The 21805-nt window shown below is 33.3% G+C and overlaps 1 protein-coding gene across 1 annotated transcript; it reads left to right on the top strand.

Moving 5' to 3' along the window:
- Positions 1-6377: 6377 nt before the first annotated feature.
- On the top strand, positions 6378-14184 carry LOC150110116 (beta-1,3-galactosyltransferase 1-like). The gene is made up of 2 exons (XM_090391534.1): positions 6378-6545; positions 13060-14184. Exon 2 carries the CDS (start codon positions 13066-13068, stop codon positions 14032-14034), a length of 969 nt encoding a protein of 322 aa, XP_090247660.1. The 5' UTR covers positions 6378-6545; positions 13060-13065; the 3' UTR covers positions 14035-14184.
- The last annotated feature ends 7621 nt before the right edge of the window (positions 14185-21805 follow it).

Genomic DNA, 21805 nt, shown 5'->3' with positions numbered 1-21805 from the left:
TTTTCTGGTGAGTTACATACAATATGTAATGCTTTTTTATGTAAAAAAAATTATTTTTATAGTAATGGCCACAAACTGCAACGAAAGGGAAAAACTAACATTGAAAACAAAATTAATTTCTCTCGAAGAAAAATATTAAAAATCTTGGATCGGTTGAAAAATGGAGAAAAACCAGGAGTTTTTGCAGGGACTTTGAATTTAAATGAATCAACAATTCGAACAATCAAACAAAATGAACATAAAATCCGAGAAAGTGTTTATTGCTGGGGTCAACGATAAGTTCAAAGCGCGTTGCTCGTGTACGCGATATTCTAATGGAAAAATGGAGAAATCTCTAATGATTTCGATAGAAAATTTGACCTCAAAAGAAAATTCCTATGGATGGAAATCTTATTAAACAAAAAACTCTCAAAGTTTATAAACATTTATAGTGCAGACCAGGTGTTCAATGCGGATGAATCCGGGTTATATTGGGAAAAAGTGCAAAAAAGCGCACCTATATTTCGAAAAATCGAAGATCAGCTCCTGGATTCAAAGTTTCCAAAGATAGAATTACTCTACTGTTTTGTAGTAATGCATCAGCTGATTACATGACAAAATCGGTGTTTATTAACCAATCCTCAAATCCTCGTGCTATGAAAGATTAAAATATGCACTATTTTATTTTGCCTAAAACATTTATGCATTATGTGCAAGGAAGTTTAAGTACAATTTGTAATTTTTAATACTATGTACAGTATTTGTTTCATAGTTTATATGTTTTCTTAACTTACATGAATTACCTGAATTAAATAAAAATATATTTTTTGTTGGATATGTCATTGTTGTTTATATAATTAAAAAAAACGATTTCGGAACATAACCCTACTTTTTCTATGTGATCTGAGACTCGCATAACGCGATTTATATAACTCGGCATTTATGCGGAACGTAACATCCGTGTTATACGAGGGTTACCTGTACATAGTTTTAAATGGTCAGTAATTCATTATTCCGCTAATCAGACTTCAATCACACCTCTCATTCCCTGAATGGTAACAAGAGCAAGCGTGAATTTCAAGACCAGCATTCGCCCCTGCTATAAACAAGGAAAATGAGCAAAAAAAAAGTAGAAATTTGTGAGAGCTTTTTGGGATTTGTACCAGTTAGTACTACCACTGGAGCTGCATTATTTCAAGTAATAATCGAACAACTGGAAGTAAATGGCTTGTCAATTGATAATTTAAGAGGACAGGGTTATGACAATGGCTCAAACATGAAAGGGAAAAATTCTGACGTTCAAAAATGCACTGTTGATATTAATTCTTGAGCCTTTTTTATTCCATGCAGTTGCCATTCTCTTAACATGATAGTAAATGACTCAATGACTCAGAAATGTCATCAAAAGAAGCGATTTCGTGTTTTGATCTCATACAAAAATTATATGTATTTTTTTCTGGTTCTACACACAAATGGGATGTATTAAAGAAGCACACTAAATTAACATTAAAACCACTATCTGCTACGCGGTGGGAAAGCCGTATGGAAGCCATTCGTCCCATTCGACAATAACCGGGAGATATTTGTGACTCGTTATTGGAAATCGCTGCTGACTACTGTATCGATAAAATGGCTAGACATGAAGCTGAATGTCTAGCATTGAAATTGCAGAATTTCAATTTTCTCTGTTCTATTGTTACTTGGCATAACATTTTAAACCGTATTAATACCGCCAGTAAAATGCTACAACAAATTAATATAGATATTTCGGCAACTGTATGTGAGTTAGAACAAGTTATACTTTTTTAGAAAGACGCCGATCAGACGAAGGCTTCGCAAATACCTTGAAAGAAGATCAGTTGGATATTGCAGTAGAATTTGCAATTACTCCGTCTTCGATGCCAAGGAAATCCAAAAGACAATTTAACTATGGATCAGAGGATATGCCAATACAAGATCCCATAACAAAATTTAAAGTGGATTTTTTTTCAATGTGCTCGACATAACGTTAAATTCGGTAAAAGAGAGATTTCAACAACTTCAAACGCATAATACATATTTTTCATTTTATATGACATTCACAAATTACAAGAAATTGAGAAAAGTGATCTTGTTTTAAAATGTAAAAATTTAGAAAATGCCTTATCTGATCAAAAGATGCAATAGAACTGGCAGATGAATTGGATGTTTTATCTAGCTCTGTTAAGCAAGAAAGCACACCCTTAGAAGTATTGAGTTATGTAAGTCAACATGATTTATTCCCGAACGTGGCAGTGGCTTGGAAAATTTTATTAACGTTACCAGTAAGTGTTGCGAGCTCTGAAAGAAGCTTCTCCAAATTAACATTAATTAAAAATTATCTTCGATCGTCGATGTCTGAACAACGACTTGGTGATTTAGCATCTATTTCCATCGAACCCGAGCTTGGCACAAATTTAGATTTCAAGAAAATTGTTAAAGAATTTGCGGCCCAGAAAGCTCGTAAAGTACATTTTTAACATTTCTTAGCAGTGCCTTTTCGTTTTCGTGAATGAAAATAACGAACAGTAAAACTATTGTAGTAATGTAAGTGAAATTAACATATTTTAAATGAAATTAAAATTTAAAAACATCGGAAAATTTCTTCCAACTTCTAATAGGTAAGGCATTTCAAAAAAAAAAGTTTTTTTTTTCATTTTATGTACGGGGGATAAGGGGCGTCAAATGCATGTCTTGCCCAAGGCGACATAAACTCTAGCGCAGGCCCCGCTTGTCTTGTCTCTATCCTCTTCCTTCATTCCTTTGAAAAGTATCGTGGGTATCTATTTGATAAGCACCCCCGCCTTATCAAATTATACGTTTCAGTCATATCGCCCCTCTTCCACCTATTGACCAGAGTCTGCAATTTACATTCCCTCAACCTGTCTTCATAGTCAGTATTCCACAACCCTGATATTGCTTTGGTTATCTGCCTCTGAACTTTTTCCAGAGCTTGTTTCTCACTTAAGAACGCAGGTGACCAATTCAGTGCGCAATAGTCCAGATGTGGTCTAATCAAAGCCTTGTACAGCACAAAGAAAAGACTGGCATTTCTTTGTGCTGCTTTTATCACTTATACAATATGTCCCTTGAAATTCTCTATCCACCAATATCCCCAGATCCTTCGCTTCTTCCACCTCCTGTAATGCAACGCCTTTAATATGATATACAACATTATATTTCAGAGACCCAAAGTGCAAAACCTTACATTTACTGATGTTACATTGACATCCCCCACTTGTTAGCCCATAGCCAATTTATTCAAATCGTTCTGAAGCAGCAGTACAGCTGAATCATTTATTAGGAATTGTGCAGAACTAATAACTTTTCCCAACTTAGCATCATCTGCAAAGATCCACTTATAGCAGAATATCCGCCTGTAAAACCCTCGAAATATTAAAACAAATTAAACAGCAGTGTTCCTGGAACAGAACCGTATGGGACTCCAATGGTAACTCTCCTCTTCAGACATATTGCTCTTTTATTCATCATAGTTTGATACCAATTAGAAAATTAGTTTATTATCTCAAGAAACCAGTTTTATTGATAATCAACCAACTGATTATCTAATCCCACGTTCCGTAACTTATACGCCAATTTGTTATGTAGTAGCTTGTCAAATGCCTTTGCAAGATCTAGAAGTATCATCGTATATGAATCACCCCTGTCCAGAACTGTAGTCACCTTATTATAAAATGTAAGTCAATTAGTAATGCACGCCCTTCCTTTAACAAATCCATGTTCACCTCTATACAGAATCTTTTCCTTATCTACTCAATTCTGTATTCTATTCCTAACTAATCTCTCCAAAACCTTAACAACCACTCCAGAATTGCAAAGAGGTCTGTATACTTTGAAAGATCCGTTTTGCTTCCACTTTTATGAAATGGAACAATCTTGCCCTCTTTTCACTCATTAGGAATTGTTGAGGTCACGAGACTTTCAATAAGCAACCAAGTTAGCGGAAGTGTCAGTTCCTTACCCCATTCTTTCACAACACCTGGTGAAATTTCATCCAGTCCAATAGTCTTATTCACATTAAGATGACTTAAACGATTATGGACTTCTACCTCATTCATATTCAAGGAACTGATTTGAAGTATTGATTCCTCAATTCTCTGCTTCCTTAGAATATTATCATTGCTACCAGTATGAAAAAAAAAAAAAAAACCCTTAGCAAAATGATCACGCTTCTGCTTTGGTCGTTCTTGCACCTTCTCGATCCAGCAGATTTATCCTCTTATAATCATTCATTCTCTTGCTAACTGCATGACGAAAAAAACTCCCTAGGATTTTTCTTAGCCTGTTTCGCTAGTTTCTTCTCATAATCTAATTTCGCCCTTCTTATCACTCCTCTTCTCTGCACTTTATGGATTTCATTTACCTGTTCAAGCCTTTCAAGTTTATATTTTCTCCATAATCTTCTCTTCTTCTTCTTCTTCTGCAATTCGTGCTCAATTATTCTATTCCTCTATTTAACACCTATTTTGTTAATTCTTTTTGATTTTAGGCACAGAGTCTGTTATTTCCATCATCAAATACTTCTTATCTATGATCCACGTTATACTAATCTCTTTTCCTTCAAGTTCCTTGTCCCATAAAACTCCTTCAAGTTGTTTTCTGAGTTTTCCTAATCTCTTGCCCTATAGATCCGCATGTACCCTCTTATTCTGGATACTTCTACATGCCTTCGCACCTTCCAGGTCAGAACTATGTGATCGTTCTCATTAACTGATGCTAAATGTTGACAATTACATTATTAATTTAATAATTATATTATTAAATCTAATACATGTTGTCCACGAATTCCTTCCATCACCCAACTGTATGAGATAGTGATCCCTTAAGATTTCAAGAAATTCTCTTTCCTTTCTTCCATAAGCTATTTCTTCTTTCCAATTTATATTTCGAAAATTTGTCTAAATTACAAATTTGTCTAAACATTCTCTTTCATTATTCCCAGGTCTGTAACAGACCGTAAACTAAATACATCTCTCTAGTAACACATTTCACACCAGACCTTTCAAAATCGCTCTCGCTATTACTCCCTAGTTCCAAAAACTTTACATGACCAGGACTCGTTTGCTATCAGCAGTAATACACTTTTCTTTTTCTTTTTTATAATTTCTCTCTTCTATAAAAATGCTATACCTATTAACTTCATTTCCAATCAAGATATCAGAAGACAGAAGAGTTCATAGTACGTGACAAGAAATGATATAAACTCTTCTGTCTTATTCCTTGCCCTCTTTTCTTTTTTTTTTTTTTTTTAGCTTTTCCCTTGATTTTCCCGCCTCCCCTATCAATGTTATTTCCAACAGCGCCAAACTCATTTAAATGCAATCTACCCTTGGACTCCACCTAAAATGCTCCACTACTAAACATACATTAATCTTCCATAACCTTAGCATCCAGCGAAGTAGCAGACGACAACGAATGCAACCCGAGTTCATCACGAACCAACGATTCATGTAAAGGCTGAATAACAGCAGTCTGAGCCCGCAAAGATAAGGAAACCATTTCTCTTACCTGACTGATATCTTCAGTCATATCGCAAGTCTCTTCTATAGCAATTAGTGAGTCTGGTTCATTCCTGTGTGATGAATTTTGATTGTGCTTGCAGTCTTGTCATTTGACGCCTATTACTTGCTTGTGCAAAGCCTGGCAGGTGATCGTGGGATACACTAACTTCACGACTATACATAAAATCTACCACCACTTTTAAATCCGCATATCCTATAACTTTCATAATTACAGTAGGATTCTTAAATGGATTTTCCACCACAAAGTTCGGAAAAAAAAAAAAAAAAACTATATACTGCAAGCACTATTTGTTGAGCTTTTAAACTTAATCCTTCACGTGCCAAAGTTATATGTATAACATAAATATATTTTTTAATTAAAAGAGCTGTGATATAAAAATATCAAATAATCGATCTGTCCATATCGTAATATTATTAAAAGTAGTTAAGTGTTTGCAATTTTAAATATTAATCATTTAAAATAAACATCTAAAATCTTGAATACGAAAAGAACTTAAGTTCTTAGCTTAATTATACGAAAAAAAAGGAAATATTTTCACTCAGAATATGAATGCTCAACTTTTTTTTTTATTTATTTTTGATAAAGTCGATATACATCAGTTAAAAATATCCATCAAAATATACTTTTTTTATTATATTTCAATTAGTTCTGTTCATTTTTAACTGATAAAAATGCTATTTTGGGTTTTTATTATTTATAATAGAGACAAAGGTATTCGAAACGAGTTAATGTAATTTTAAACTCCTACCGATGCAATGTTGGCAGGGTAGGGAAGAACGAAAATAACCTCGGACGGAGTGTTATTCTGGTACAAGTGGATATAATCAACGGTATTTACGCAGTTGTCTTTCTGTTGTCTAGTAAGGCTTTTATTTTATTGCATTTAACATGCGTTTATCTTCTAGTTGCGTCAATACAAGGAAATGCATCGACAAGGATAAAAGGATATCTACGAAAAGAATCGCGCATGCTTCATGATGGCATTTACATGTATTCGACAATAGGTATGTATTTATAATTAAATTGGCATTTACGATTCTAAAAGCGGTGAAATAAAAAGTGATAGAACTAAGATTATCAAAGAAAATAAGATAGTTGTAGAGAGTACATAGAGGGGCGAAAAATATAGTTATCGCTTATTGTACTGGAAGTGCTTCTTTCTTTTTTTCCCCTTGTGTGCCATGTTTCGATTTTTTTTTTTTATTACCTGTTATTTCGAAATTTCAAACTCGAAAGATCTAGTGTAGTTGCTGGGTGAAGAACGTAAACGAAGAAGAAAATAATTTTCATTTAATAATCTACAAATCTGAATATCAGTAAACATGCAATAAAATCAAACCGCTTTGAGAAAGGTAGTGGAATGAATCGATAAACAAGTTCTTTCGCTGAATGCTGCAATTTGTTTGTTTTCATTCAAAGAAATCATACTATCTGTTTGTGATTTAGCAATTTTTATTATTTTATAAACGTAATAATTCCAAAACATGAGAGATTGCTTAATCTATAGTGCATTAGTACTAAATCCATAAATGAGCGAGATGAAGAAGAAACTTGTTAACATTAGACTTCCCACTTAATAAATGTTTCAAAAATATATCTTAAAACATTTAGATTGTACATTTTTAGGAAACATATTCGAAGGAAAGTTATCAAAAGACAGTACGTGAGATGAAAGAACAGAACGAAATTATTTTCGATCAGTTTGGTTTTGACGTATGAATTAGTGATGGATAGCGATGAGTCCTTGGAGGTATCACATAATTTTTTTTTCAATGTCAAATAATACTTTATTATCTGTCAAATAAATTACATATACATACAATTTATATAATACATACAATTTAATATAATTACATACAATCAGGGCCGTGGCCAGATGAAATCGCGCACTGAGGCAAAAACAATTAAATATCGCCCCTGATGGATTATAAGACAATAATATAAGAAAATCTCTAATTGCTACTTTGTTTTATTAAAAGAGAAATATTAATACAAAACGATTACATAGCAATATTAATTAAATGTTTGCTCTACGAGGATATCGCACAATAAAACTGTTTATAAGCTTTCTAAATTGAAATTATAAGCTATGTCCGCCTCTATCGATATAGTTGCTAGACACCAACCAATCTTTCTTGGGTCATTGCTGTTCGCAAATAATTTTTAATCAGTTTAAGCTTGGATGAACTTCTTTCCGCACTTGCTGTTACCAGGAATTGTTAACGTAGCGAAGGCGCCTACCGCAATATGGCTGAACGAGCCCCCTTATTAAGCCGCGCCGTGAGGCAGGCTGCCTCTATGCTAGACTCTGTCGACGGTACTGCATACAATTTATAAGATAATACTACAATTTTTCACTTGTGGTTCAATTCAGATTCCAATTTATCTCATACTTTGTACAGTGCGCAAGTCATATAGTTCAACAATTCGTGTGTTAATAATGATAGTAGTAATAACGATTTTAGTAATAATTTACAATCAGTTATAGTTCAGTTACACAGGATACATTACACAATTATCTATCTGTCTATATACTATATACTTTTTTTTTCCAGTACAGAATGCTAGTAAAATATCTTATTAAATTGCATAAATAACAATGTGTTTTACATCTTTTTTCACATTCATATTTACAATTGTTCATTTAAATTTACAATGATTCATTTTTTTTATTAAATCGATTATAATATTTACTTGTTTCTTTGGGTGGATTCTTCCTCGAAGCTTTGCAGAGCTTATCTGAATAATGTTATCAGTATCTTCATTATTGTTATACACCTTACTGACTGTTTTGTTACATAATCTGCAGTCTTTGATTATGAGGATTACGTGTAGGTGAATCAGGCGAATTAATCCCACCTACTTCGAAGCTTGGGTTAGCTTTTATGAAGAGAGAGTGTGATTAGCCTTCTCTATTTATGTTGTTATAATAATAATAGCTGTGTGTGTTTGTAGTTGATTTTATTACTACATCGAGACAACTAAGGTTATGAGGTGAGTATTATTATGTGATAAGTTAATATTTACCAGATATGTCTGTTTTTGCGAGGATAAATACGAAAGTTATTTCCGGAGGAAATTCGCCTCGTATGAGAAACTAGGTAACTCACCTTCATTCAAAAAGTTCTTAGAAAGGCTCTTCGCGTCTCGAAAACCCAGATCTTTTCAAGCAAAGGGCATATCGCTAAAGAGGTGTTTTTAACTGCACTTGCAGAGTAGATTTACAGACGAGTAGGGAATGCCGATTCGGAAACTGAACGTTTCTGAGAAAATACTTGTTAGCGATCGCTAAAATAAATTAAAAAAAAAAACAAAAAAAGGCACATCTATGAGGAACGGTACGACAACAGATGCAACAATAATACTAAATAGTTTGACATGTTAGTGATTTATATACAGTTAATAGTTGTCAGGGGTAAAGCAGCATCCCTGTAGCAAAAGAAAAAGAATTTCTTTGATACCAAGGAGGAGGCAATATGTGTAATGTACTTATGCCAAGAAAGACACTAGATGTTAAAAAACTTCTCGGGATAATTCCCGAGAGGAAAAAGCTTGTGTTTATTTAGAAATGTGAGTATTATCAAGGCTGAAAGTTATAGACGGAACTAGTTTAGCGCTCATGAAAATTTAACAATGCTATCAAATCACTTAACAATAAAGAAAAATTAAGGAAAGATTGGTGAAGATTGTAGCTATTTAGATTTTTTTTTTCACTTATATAGTTTAAGAGTTGTCGTATAAGAGCAAAAAAGTAATATTCTTCACGTGTTTAATGGTTTTATTTATTTATTTTTTCATTATTCTAATAATTAATTAGACAATCTTTTTCTCCTTTGTTGGAGACGTCGAGAAAAAAAGATGTGAAATATATTCTCATCAGGAAACTGTGGATGGAATTTGCTGCCAATTGAATGTTATTGATATAAGTAGGAGAAAGTTTTTTCGACCTAATGATGGTTCTCTGGCATCAGTTTGAAGACGTCTGAGGATGCAGATACCTCTGACATCACCCGCAAACATAAATTATTAGGGGAAATAATTTATGTTTAAACGTCATCTTTTCTCGTCTAAAAGGCGTCTATGGCAAATCTGATAATGATAAAATACCTCAGAGATATTTGATAATGATAATATATCAGAGATAAAATACCTCAGAGATATTCAAATGCAACCACTCAATGATAGCCTCAGAACTTATGAAAAGTTTTCCATTGTATTTATCCAGTGGTGAGTGACAAACAAGATCTCCTATAGATCGACAGTAGCAGAATCTATAACGGAAAGCATATGTGGCTAATATTCCAACTTTATGATATTTACATTTGAAATAAGAAAAACTAATGAAGTGGTTCAAAATAGGAGCGTCATTACAAGCTCACAAACCTTCAGAATAATCATAAACTTAGGAAATATTATCCTAATCTCTTTTCTCCAAACACTTTTGTGGTGGCAGTGAATGATCGGGATGGTGGAATGTTATTCATCTGAATTATTAATGTAGACGTTGAAAAGTCAAAAGTTCTAGTGAATCATTACTCCCAGAGTAATGATACACTAGTGCCATCTGGATGCAAAAGAGCTAGAAACGGGGTTGCCCAAAAGCTACATCCAATAACGTTGGCAAAATCCCAAGAGATACACTGACATTTGGACATGATACAAGTTTTCTGCTTTTTGATGCGCTTTTATTGTGAAGACGATTCGAAAATACTCTTCAAATCGAATTCCATATAGGAAGCGAAGAATCATAAGGTTCTTTTAATTGAATGAGTTAGTACACAGAAGCAGGTTTCCCTTCAAAAACGTTGTTTTTTCTCGTTTTCTTTTTTCCAACAAAATATAAAAATCAGCAGAAGAATACGCTGAGTTAACAGGAATAACATTCTCACTTCATGACTTTAGCTGTCTGAATCATTCCCCCCCCCCCCCACCAATCCAATTCCAATCCGACGTCCTGCATTTAGCACTTACAGGTTTACAACAGAGAGAAAAGCAAATTGGAGATTTCCAGTCAGTTGTGATACTGTTGATTCTTACGTTGATACATTCCTTAGAGTGGCAATGTTTTAGATAAAAGAGGTGAAGTGAAATGGTAAACAGATAATTATCTATGAATCCTTGAACACAAAAATCATCTATAATATACTTAGATCATTGTGGAAAGACAAATGTGTGTGTCTTGGAAAATTGTCGTGATTGTTTGGTATTCGTGTAGACAAGTAACTACTTCCTGTGAGAATCGTGTTGGTGATTTGAAAACTGCAATTTACGAAGGAGATACATTTGCTATTAGGAAGGTTACGCTCAAAAATATAAAAAATCTTTCTGCCAAAGCTCAACAAAAGGTTGGATACCCTATGAGATAAGATGTGCGACAGCTAAAACGTAGAGAATCGAATAATGCAATATTAAGAAAAGCGAGATAAGTAGCGATTAAAAAAAAGTCTGATAGTTGAGTTCACTAAACATAAGTTTATTTATTGAGAATGGAACCTATACATCGTATATTTACGAAATAGTTATAGCAGATCTGGGGAGGTTGGTATTTTTCCCAACCTCCAAGTGTACTCTAAACCACTTTGACTTTTTCGTGATTTTTAAGATAAAGGTTGCAATTGAGATGTATTCTCTCCAGTTGTGCGGACTTCCTCACGACAGATTTGACAGCGTAGTTGCAGTTCGATTATTTGTTACATCACGGGAAGCCTCAAAAAAAAAAAAAAAAAAAAGACGATGAAATTCTGAATGATGCCCAGTGTAACCATGTACTGGGATTGGCGTGTCATCTGAAGTACGTGCACGCCACTTCGTGATACTTACTTTACTTTAGTTTATTCCTAAATAGGACTCCATTCATATAGTTTAATGCCTGTTGACCATGAATATATCCTGAACCACTAACAAACCCAAGAACACTATCACGGTGTAGGATGGAAAATTTGGTTTCTGCAGACCACATGCCCAACAGTGGTGCAACGAGAAAAAAAAGAGGAGGCTCCCAACATGCAGCATGTTTCAACTCCTTGGTATATAAACAAGTGGGTGAGAAAGCGATGCTTTTGTTATGTGCTACAACCTACTTCAAGATAAAAGTTTTATTAATTAGTATTATTATTATTATATGACATTTATATATTACATAATATTCGAAAATTAATATATTTTACTTAAAAGCACATTTCAGATCATGTAAAAATAATATTCATTGTTGTAGTACACGTAAGCTTACCAAATAATTATATTTGAATCGTACACATTGAAAAATGTTTATTCCTCAACTAATCTTATTTTTAAGGTTATTATTATAACTTAATAATATTAATAATTATTAATATTATTAAGTTATATTAAATCTGGGCTCAGGAATGGAAGTTTCCTTAGATTTGTTTTTGGAGTCTGGATAGTTTAAAATGATAATTTAAGAGATGGACTTATAGATTTCTTGTTGTTCCTTTGTTTCCAATCTAGATTTGTTTTCTTCTTAGAATGTGAATATGCAAAACATAACAATAATTGAAACAATTTATGACGGAGGCAGCTCTTCAGAAACTTTCTGTTCAAGCCATCCCAGCCCTGAAATCAGCTCAATTTTCAGGGCTCATAAGTTTTTAAGACTTTAAAGGTTAGCCCAATAGGAATCGCAAAATTATGCATTCTTTCTAAAAGAGCATGAACTAGCGTTAATAGGGATAGAAATATAATGACCAATCCCACCACAAGGTATTACTAGGTCGATTCATGTCCATAATAAGCAAAAAAATCCCTGTTATTTCCCCATTTTTTCTCCCATCATGCAATAGTCTACAATCGTACTATCGTAAGAAAATAGGTATACCTTGTCAAGCAGAAACGGTACTATCATACGAGTATTTAAAACTCAGACTAATATTTCTATTTTTTTTCTCTCTCTCTAAAAGAAAAGAAAACACTTTTCGCAGGAAAATATCGTTCCAGATGAAATATTCTGAAAATATGGCTTGTGTGTTTAATGATGACTGGTTGAATCATGGCCAAAGCAACCACGGTCATTTGATGTATTACACTCTCTGATCACTTAGCCTGCTTTGTGGAATTAAAAACCAGTTTCCGGAAGGGGAAACAAACCCACCTCCCCATGACACTCACTTCTAGTTGAAGAATTTTACAGAGGATCTGAGTTTGGAAGAATTCAATCTTTTGCTGTTAGTTTGTGGTCAGCCTAACTGTTTCTTAATTTTTATGATATAATAATTAATTTGTTATGATATAATACTTATATCATAAAATAAAATGATATAAATATAATTACATTTTGAGTGTTATTTATAAAATCATAACTTCTGGTTATTTTATAAGTGTGAATGCTTCGCGAGATATACATACAACGTGATCTTGTCACAAATAACATTCAGCTCTTTCAAGTTGCAAAAATCTGTTAATTAATTAATTAATTATTTTAATTGTCTTTTTAATAGTTGACCACAAAAATCTACAAAAGATTCTTATATTATATGTATATATTTTATTTTATTTTTATAGGCTAATATGGCTCGGAGATTACTTCCCAGAGGTTCTAAAATCTATATGCAAGCTCTTGCAGTAACGTTCGTCGTTTTACTAGTGTTAGTGTGGTACCTTAATCTAAAACCAAATACTATTCTAGAAGACGTTGAATTTGCTCCACCAAAGAATGTACAACCAAACGTGAGTTGTACAACTTCCGACAAACTGCTTGCTGTAATATTAGTCCCAAGCGCTCCAAACCACGTTATTCATCGTCATGTGATTCGATACACGTGGGCAAATCAGCAATTAATATCAACATTGAAGATCGTTACAATGTTCGCTATAGGACAAGTGAACGATGTAACTTTGAAAAAACTGGTACAATGGGAAGCCGATGTCTATGGCGATGTTATTATTACACCAGTCGATGACAACTATCAGTCATTAAGTCATAAGGTGCTACATGGAATGAATTGGATTATTCAGAACTGTTCCAAAGTGAAATTTGTAATTAAAGCAGACGATGATGTTTTCATCAATATTTTTGCAGTAGAGCGATATTTGCAGTCTCTGTTGAAAACAAGTGACTTGTCAAAACTTTATTGTCTTGTATGGAAAGGAATGCCTGTCAGACAAGAGACATCGAGGCGGCATTCAACCATCACACAGTTCAATGACTCCGTGTACCCTGCCTATTGTTCGGGAGCAGCGTATATCATGCCAATAAATGTTATGAATTCTCTTTATAACAAAAGTTTTGAGGTGCGCCCTTTTTCGATCGAAGAAGTGTACATTACTGGATTTCTAGCAATGGCGTCGGGGATCCATCATGAACAAATTGGCTATCGATTCCTATTTGGTACACATAGCGTGAGTGAGATGGTTTCCGGAAGTATCTTTTTTGTTCATGCAGGAGGAGAGGAAGGACATACTTTAAGGACCAAAATGTGGCACGAATTGATAACGCTCGAGAAGAAAAATTTTGCACCCAATCTGATGGACAAATAAATTGATTTGTTTAATAATGGAAGCTAAGTTAGTTTCGTAAATCGATTTTCATTTGATATATTCAATCATTGTTTATAAAAAAAAATGTATATACATATATTAAATGTAATCTGAAATAGTGTTCGAACAAATAAAACATTTATTTATTTATTTTGTTTCTCTTCTTTCAGGACTAATGATTGTCCTTAAATCATAACAAGCAACGTACACAATATCAACGCCACCTCTTCCGCTTTCATTGTTGTGCATCTCAAAGATTTAGGTCTGTTTTGGTCTCGAAAGTCATCAGCAAGTCGCTTCAATGGGTCTTCTTTTCCAGGAGAGTTGTTTTCCCCCTGTTACTGGCTTAATTCTTTTTTCATTTCTTAGCCTACCCACAAAACAAATGTACTATAGTTTATAAATATAAATTTTTTTCACATTGGTGTGTGTGTGTGTGTGTGTGTGTGTGTGTGAGTGAGAGAGAGAGAGAGAGCCACATTAAAAAAATCACGTTCATAAAGTTGTATTAGTATTGAGTGTATTTCACATTATTAAGTTGGTCTTTGTACAAAGTTAGACTTAAGCATCGAATTTATTACACGTGGCATTTTTTAGATGTTTCATAATTTTCATATTCGTGTCCTTTTCGCCTTCATATAAAACCATGCTCCCTAAATAAGTAGAATTAGAAGAATTAATTGTTCCAAAATGTAATTATTTATTACTAGTTTACTTCTAGCTGGTCCTTGATCTTAAAAGCTATTGTTTTTGATTTTTCTGTTGCAAGTGTTATCCGAAATCTTTGGCTGTCTCTTTTAGGTTTAGAGTTTATCTTTAGAATCAGTAATTATCATCTTTTCATCGGCAAAAAGCAGTGTCTTTAAACCTTCATTGTAGAATGGTTCAGATATCTTGATTGTTTTTTTTTTATTCCATTAATAAATTCTTATTTCAATTAAGTATATATGAAATAGTGTTGCTGATATGATATCCCTATTTAACTCCTGGATTTAATCTATCCAAGATGATACGATAATTCATCTTTGAGAGAATTATCCTTTTTAGATATTCTACTCCCCGGTTCACCAACAGGTGAATTAATTAGTTCCATTTATCAAAAGTCAACTTCTACAGGACGTTATGTTCAACAACGGGCTCACCATCCGTTCATCACAGAAGACTGGAATTATAAAAACTTTATTGAGACGTGCTCATAGTATTTGTTCTGCACCTTAACTATTACAGCAGACACTCAAACATCAAACGATATATGAAACTCATATATTATTTGATATATGAGTTTCATATATCAAAAAATGCTTCTTAGAAAGGGCCACACAACAGCTTTTTTAATTCCGATAATCCTAACTCAAATAACAAAGAAATAGTACGTTGAGTTAAAATTTGTCACATTTCTGGCATCTCTGAACCTATTTCCAGAATTCTTAAGAAATACAATTTAGTGGCTGCTTCTCTTCCTATCAACAAATTATAAGCATGGTTTCTATCTTCCAAAGATAGAAACAAAAATGGACGCTCAGTAGAAAAGCGAATAAAAAAAAAAATAAATAAAACACCAATCTTATCTTAGTAACAGTAAATCTGAGAAATCTGGTTTGGCACAGCACGGAATAGATATAGACCACCATGGGTGTTCGCAGAGGGAGGCAAACAGAGCACTGCCCCGGGATCGAATAAAAAGGAAGCGGAAAAGAAAGGAAAGAAAAGGAAGTGGTAAAGAAGAAATTCATTGAAAATGTCATCAATCGATTTGCAAGCGATAGACGGAGAATTCAATTCTAAATTTAAATTGTAAATTTTGTAAATTTATATACATCATGTATGTGTTTTTGTATTGATGCAATTCTGTATTCTCTAATCTACTTGTGACAAAAATTAAATAATTAAATAAAAATTTATTGATGTAATTATTTGTCTCCAAGCTTTCCCCCCCTCTGAAAATTTTCTGAGGGGGGGGAAATGATTTCACTAGAGGAGTGGGTGAAATCGATATTAGTGACATTATGCAGGAAAGGAAATAAGCTAGAATGTAAAAATTATAGAACAATTGCTTTGACAAATCACATTGATAAGGTGAGATGATACTGACAGAAAGATTGAGAACACAATTGGAAGCATACCTTGCAGACCAACAAGCAGGATTTAGGAAAGATAGAAGTACAATTCAACAGATTTTGACAATGAGGTTAATAGCAGAGAAAGCTAGGAGAAAAAACAAAAACACATATACTTGCTTTGTTGATTTTCAGAAGGCATTTGACAGTATCATCCAGAAAGTGATATTAGATAGAATCCTATGGAATCGATAGAAAACTAATAGCAGCTATATTAAAAGATGTGTATAAGAATGCAGTTGCAGCAGTTAGAATAGGTGATGATTTGGGGAAATGGTTTAGAACAAGCAGAGGTACTAGACAGGGAAACCCAATATCACCAAGCATTTTCATCGCACATTTAGAAAGAGCAATGGATAAAATGAGGGAAGATGCGAAAGGAATATCAGTACATGGGATGAGAATTAACAATCTGAGATTTGCAGATGACATTGTTGTCATTGAAGAAGACGAAAGAGAACTACAAAAAACATTGAAACTGATATTTGATGAGAAGAACACGAAACAAAAGATACAAGTGGATGGAAATGATATAGAAAATGTAGAACAAGTCACATATTTGGGAAGTAAAATGACGTATGATTTAGACTGTAAAAAAAGAAATAAAGATCAGAATTGCAAATAGAAGAACAAATTTGAAGGCCATGGATAACATCTGGAAAAGTAAAGTGCAAACAAAACTAACAGTGCTGAAAACATGCATCTTTAGCGGTGTACTGTATGGATCTGAAATGTGGGTGATAAATGAGGAATCAAGAAAAAGAATTTTGCCATTTGAAAGAATTTTCTGTACCCATCCTATTCTTAGAAGAATAGGATGGGTACAGAAAATCACCAATGAAGAGCTCTATCAGAAGTACAACCAAAACAGAATCTAATGCAGAAGATTATAAAACGGAAGCTGCAATTTTTTGGACACATCTGTAGAATGAGTGAGGACCAGAAGATAAAGACATTTATGTTTGGTATTTTGGATGGTTTAAACAGAAGAGGTAGACCATAACCATACAGAGAATGGATGGACGACATAAAAGAATGGGTGTACAGAAACTGCGACAATGTGCACTGGACAAAGAAAGGTGGAAGAAGATAGTGAACGAGGCATCAGACACCAACGGGCAGTGAGCCCATGGTTCGTGATGATGGTGACGTATCAAAGCTGGAATGGGATCAACGATTGAAAACTAGTTATCTTTAAACCAAATTTAGTGCAAAGAAATATAGCATTAAGAATATTCCATGTTTTTGTTAAACCAGTTATATTATATGAAAGTGAAACACGAACGATGAAAAAAATAGACCAACAATAAATAATATCGGCAGATATAAAAGTTTTAAGAACAGAAGTATACACTAAACCAGGGATTCTCAACCTATGGTACGAAAACAGATTTGCTTACTGGTACATCTAATATCTTGAATTAAATATAGTGGTACACCACTGGAAAAGGTTGAGAACCCCTGCACTAAACCAGCGCTTCCCAAACTGTGGGCCGCGGCCCCTTTGAGGACCGTAAGTTTTGTTGAGGGGGCCCTTGAAATAATGTAAACAAATTTAAAATGTTTTAAGACTAAGTAGATTTTTTTTAATCTTAAAAGAAACGTATTTAATTTTTATTGTTTATTATTTCTTTTTTTTTTTTGTTATTTTTTATATTTTAATGAAAAAAATCACACATTGGTGTTGGTTCACAAATTTTGCTTCCTGCGTATTTGGGCGCTTAAGGAATATTAGTGAATGTAGGCTTATTCATACAAGTTTCATTTCAAAAGGTATTTAATAAGAAGCACAAAAAGCTTACAAACGCAAAATCTTGAATATAAATTGTATTGAATATAAATACAATAAATATTATAATAATATATGTCTGTATTACGATGGTTTTTTTTTTTTCCAATGGGGGCCGTGAAATATTTTACTTTTTCCAAAGGAGGCCTTTACATCCATAAGTTTGGGAAGCACTGCACTGAACTATATATACTGTACAGTATAAACAATACAAGAACTACAACAATAATCAATTAAAAAAAAATAGATAAGATAATTATTAAAAAAAAATGGATTCAGCATGTGAACAGAATATCGCTAAAACAGACTACACGAATAATACTAACATATAAACCAAAAAGAAAAAAAGAAACATGGGAAGATCCATAAAGAGATAGCGTGAAACTTAAACAGGCTAGTAGGCCTAATTATGAAAAAGGAATATTTCGTTACTAATGATAGTGGCCAATAGATGGCGCCAGAAACGATAACGTGCAGAACTTCTTTTGCTTGTTAGATGAACATAACTATTCACATTTATTACAATATGTAACAGTTGTACTCAATGGTAATGACTCACTAAATTAAGAATCACTAAATTTTCCCTCTGTTTATGTTTATTTCATCTGCTTTCAAACTGCTGAAGAAAATGACAAAACGGTAGAATCAATATATATTTACCATATTAGAGAAAAATGGAAGTTTTTTTCACTTGGTTAGACTATAAATTATATATTTAGTTAAATCCTTTATCTAAGTGTAAGCAAACAAAGTTTGCACCTGAAGTATCTTCAGGACTGGGGAAACTCTTCGCAAAGGTGAACTGACTTCTAAGTCAAGTGATGAGAAGTCAGTCCACCTTTGCCACGAGTTGCCTCAGTCCTGAAGATACTTCAGGAACAAACTTTGTTTGCTTACACTTGGATAAAGGATTAAAATAAATATATAATTTATATTTACCATATCGCGAAATCCCACAATGTTGGTTGGCGAAAACTTAGAACCCAGCGAAGAATCTCAAAGTAGGGAAAAATACTTGATGTCTTCAAAAGCCTTTCAAAAGGAAACCTCCAAAGAATAGTGAAATTTCTGATCGAAATTACAATTCTTTCTTGCTTTTCCAGGTATTTCTATTACTTTTTTGAGAGAAATCCTTCTTCCATCATTTTAAAGCAGAAGAAAGGTGAAAATCTTTTCTTCTGTCAATATCCTTAAGAAGAATTAAAGTTCTTCCGATCCTTTCTAGCAACCATCATAGGATATCATACTGAAAGATGGATATCCGCAACATCCTTCTGCAATGCCACATCTCAAAAGCAACTATACTCTTACTGCCAGACTTCTTTAGGTTCCAAGTCTCGCATCCAAAAGTCACTGTTGGGTAAACAGCAACATCCAGCATCCCCAACTTTGTTCCTTCAGCGATAGATCCATCTCTAAAGATTGTTGACTTTCAGTTCTTTCTTCGCTAAGATACACTTGTTTCTCAGGAGCTTCGCTGTCTGTATTTCCTTTAAGAACCCTAACCCTAACTGGTATTACGTATAATATGTAATTTGGGAACTTGCCTCGTATCTGGGAGGCCGTGGAAATGCACTCAGTCTCGGCGATAGCGAGAAGTGGAGCCGGTTGCCCAGTGATTTCAAAAAATAAAAGGAATCTGTGAAAAGACATTGCTGGTGCTTATGGTGGTTTATTCAAAATCATAATGCTTTAAGTAAAAAAAAAAAAAAAAAAAAAAAAAAAAAAAAAAAAAAAAAAGGAGGATTTGATAAAAAGGTAGTGCATGTTAAAAATGAACCGGCTTAAGGTTTTTCGGAAAAGAAGTGGAATTTCAGTCTCTCTTCAAGCACACTGCTGTGGAATTGCATAATATTATCCATTTCTATTTTTTTTTTTTTTTAAGTGAAGAACGTGACATCTCCAAGTAATCTGTACTACATAGCCACCCACCGTCTATGCTACCTAATCCTCCATCTACCTAGTACGCCGCTATCCGCCACGTACGCACTACGCCATCTGTCGCCCAATAATAATATTTTTCTCTGTTAATTGCATGTGCGATTTGCTAATATGGGGAATGAAAAACTGGAGTTTCAAGGAGAAAAAGCAGGACTTTATTCACCTAGATGTAATAGGATTTTCTCCCAATAATAATAATAATAATAAAAACTCGCGTGATGACGAGAATCGAATTCGCCGAAGGGCGCAAAATCTCGTCGATTTTCCAACTGCATTACTGATGGGCTTATATATTGTTAAATTCGGTTTAAATATAGCTTACATTTATTGTTTAGAATATGTAAAAATATTTAATTTTTACATATTCTAAATATCCTAAATAATACGTAGTTTTATTTTTACACTTTTATTTTGATGGCTACAGCAATTATAAGGTATATTGTCTTTCAGCGTGAAATGATTTTCTAAGAATGTTAAAAACAAATCTTTCAACGTTGCTTATTTATAACTAAATGACTGGGAGAATTTTCAAGACATTAAGCAACATATGCGATAAGAAAATACTGTACAGTAATTTATTTTCGATCTTTCACGTACAATTTACAGCTTGGTTATCGTCGAGAAATGGCAACTTGCCAGAACAGAAATATTCAAGACATTAAATGTAAAAGAAGTGCAAAGATCAGTTGCGCGGAATAGTTTGTACGCTAGGCTGGCATTGGTCAGTGTTTCGACCAGTAGGTAGTTCCGGAACCTGTGACCTTTTCGGATTCGCGCTTTTTTTTTTTTTTTTTTCATACTCGTCTATAATATATTTCGATAATATATTTTTGAAAGTCATAAAATAAAATAAAACACCAATTATACATTACATTCCTTAAAAATTATAAAAATGTTTTTAAAAAATTCATTTATTTATTTATTTTGAAAATATGAACGATGGAGTGGAACTTTTCAGGTTTACTACTGTACATATTCGTCATGAAAAAATGCACTTGAAAACTGTATATATAATTTCCATTATTCACGATAGTCTGTGGACGGATAGGGACTTCTTTCATTTATTCATCTATGGAGAAAATTTTGATCAGGCGAGTAAACTTCCTCAGCCGAAAACGATATACGTCTTTCGGCTAAAACTTCACATTAGTATTTCACTAATAACACAGCTGTTTATTTTCATTGATAATTGAAATATTCATTTAAAAAAATTAGATTAGAAGGAAAAATTACTACTTAAAATAAACAGCTAAACGTTGACGGTTTCGATGCACGTGGTGATATTCAGTTCATCTCACCTACGATTTTGAGTTTCACTCGACCACTTTGTAGAATGACATTTACTTCAGGGAATAACAACGACAACAATAATTATTATTACTTATATATGTAAAGGATTAATGTTTTATTTTTAACTATAATTAGGAATTTTTTTACCTGTTTAACTTACCGACTCTGCGTTATTACCTACTGTCTCATTTTTTTTCTTTCTTTCTTTTTTTTTTTTTGAATAAGAAGATACTGTTTACTGCCTATTTGAAATTAAATGCAAATATATATATACACACTGGGGGAGGGTCTCTTCCCTCCTAGCGTCTACGGCTTTCATGGGATTCACGTTATCAAATAAATAAATAATAAAAAAATAAACTTGTGCCCCAGACGGAAATATCGAAACTTTATTTAATCTAACCGAAGGTCATATAATGCTCTACCGATATTAATTGTTATAACAACCAAATATTAATTATCACTAACTATTTTCAGTCATTCAATTATAGTTCCATTATAACAGAAATAACTCAACAATCTTGTGTCGTATTTGTCCAACCACTATTGAAATTAATTAGAACAATTCTGAATAAAACAGGAAACAAATACTAAGCAGTTTTTGGCGTCGTATGAAAATATGTAATGATTAGTA

This window comes from Typopeltis vanoorti, chromosome 1 (assembly GCF_054136105.1).
Source record: "Typopeltis vanoorti isolate ZY-2024b chromosome 1, IOZ_Tvanoo_1.0, whole genome shotgun sequence".
Classification (NCBI taxonomy): domain Eukaryota; kingdom Metazoa; phylum Arthropoda; class Arachnida; order Uropygi; family Thelyphonidae; genus Typopeltis; species Typopeltis vanoorti.
This window is presented reverse-complemented; position numbering and strand designations above follow the sequence as displayed.

Bases quoted from the DNA above. Each gene is read 5' to 3' on its own strand.
- LOC150110116 (XM_090391534.1), top strand. From the start codon at position 13,066: ATGGCTCGGAGATTACTTCCCAGAGGTTCTAAAATCTATATGCAAGCT.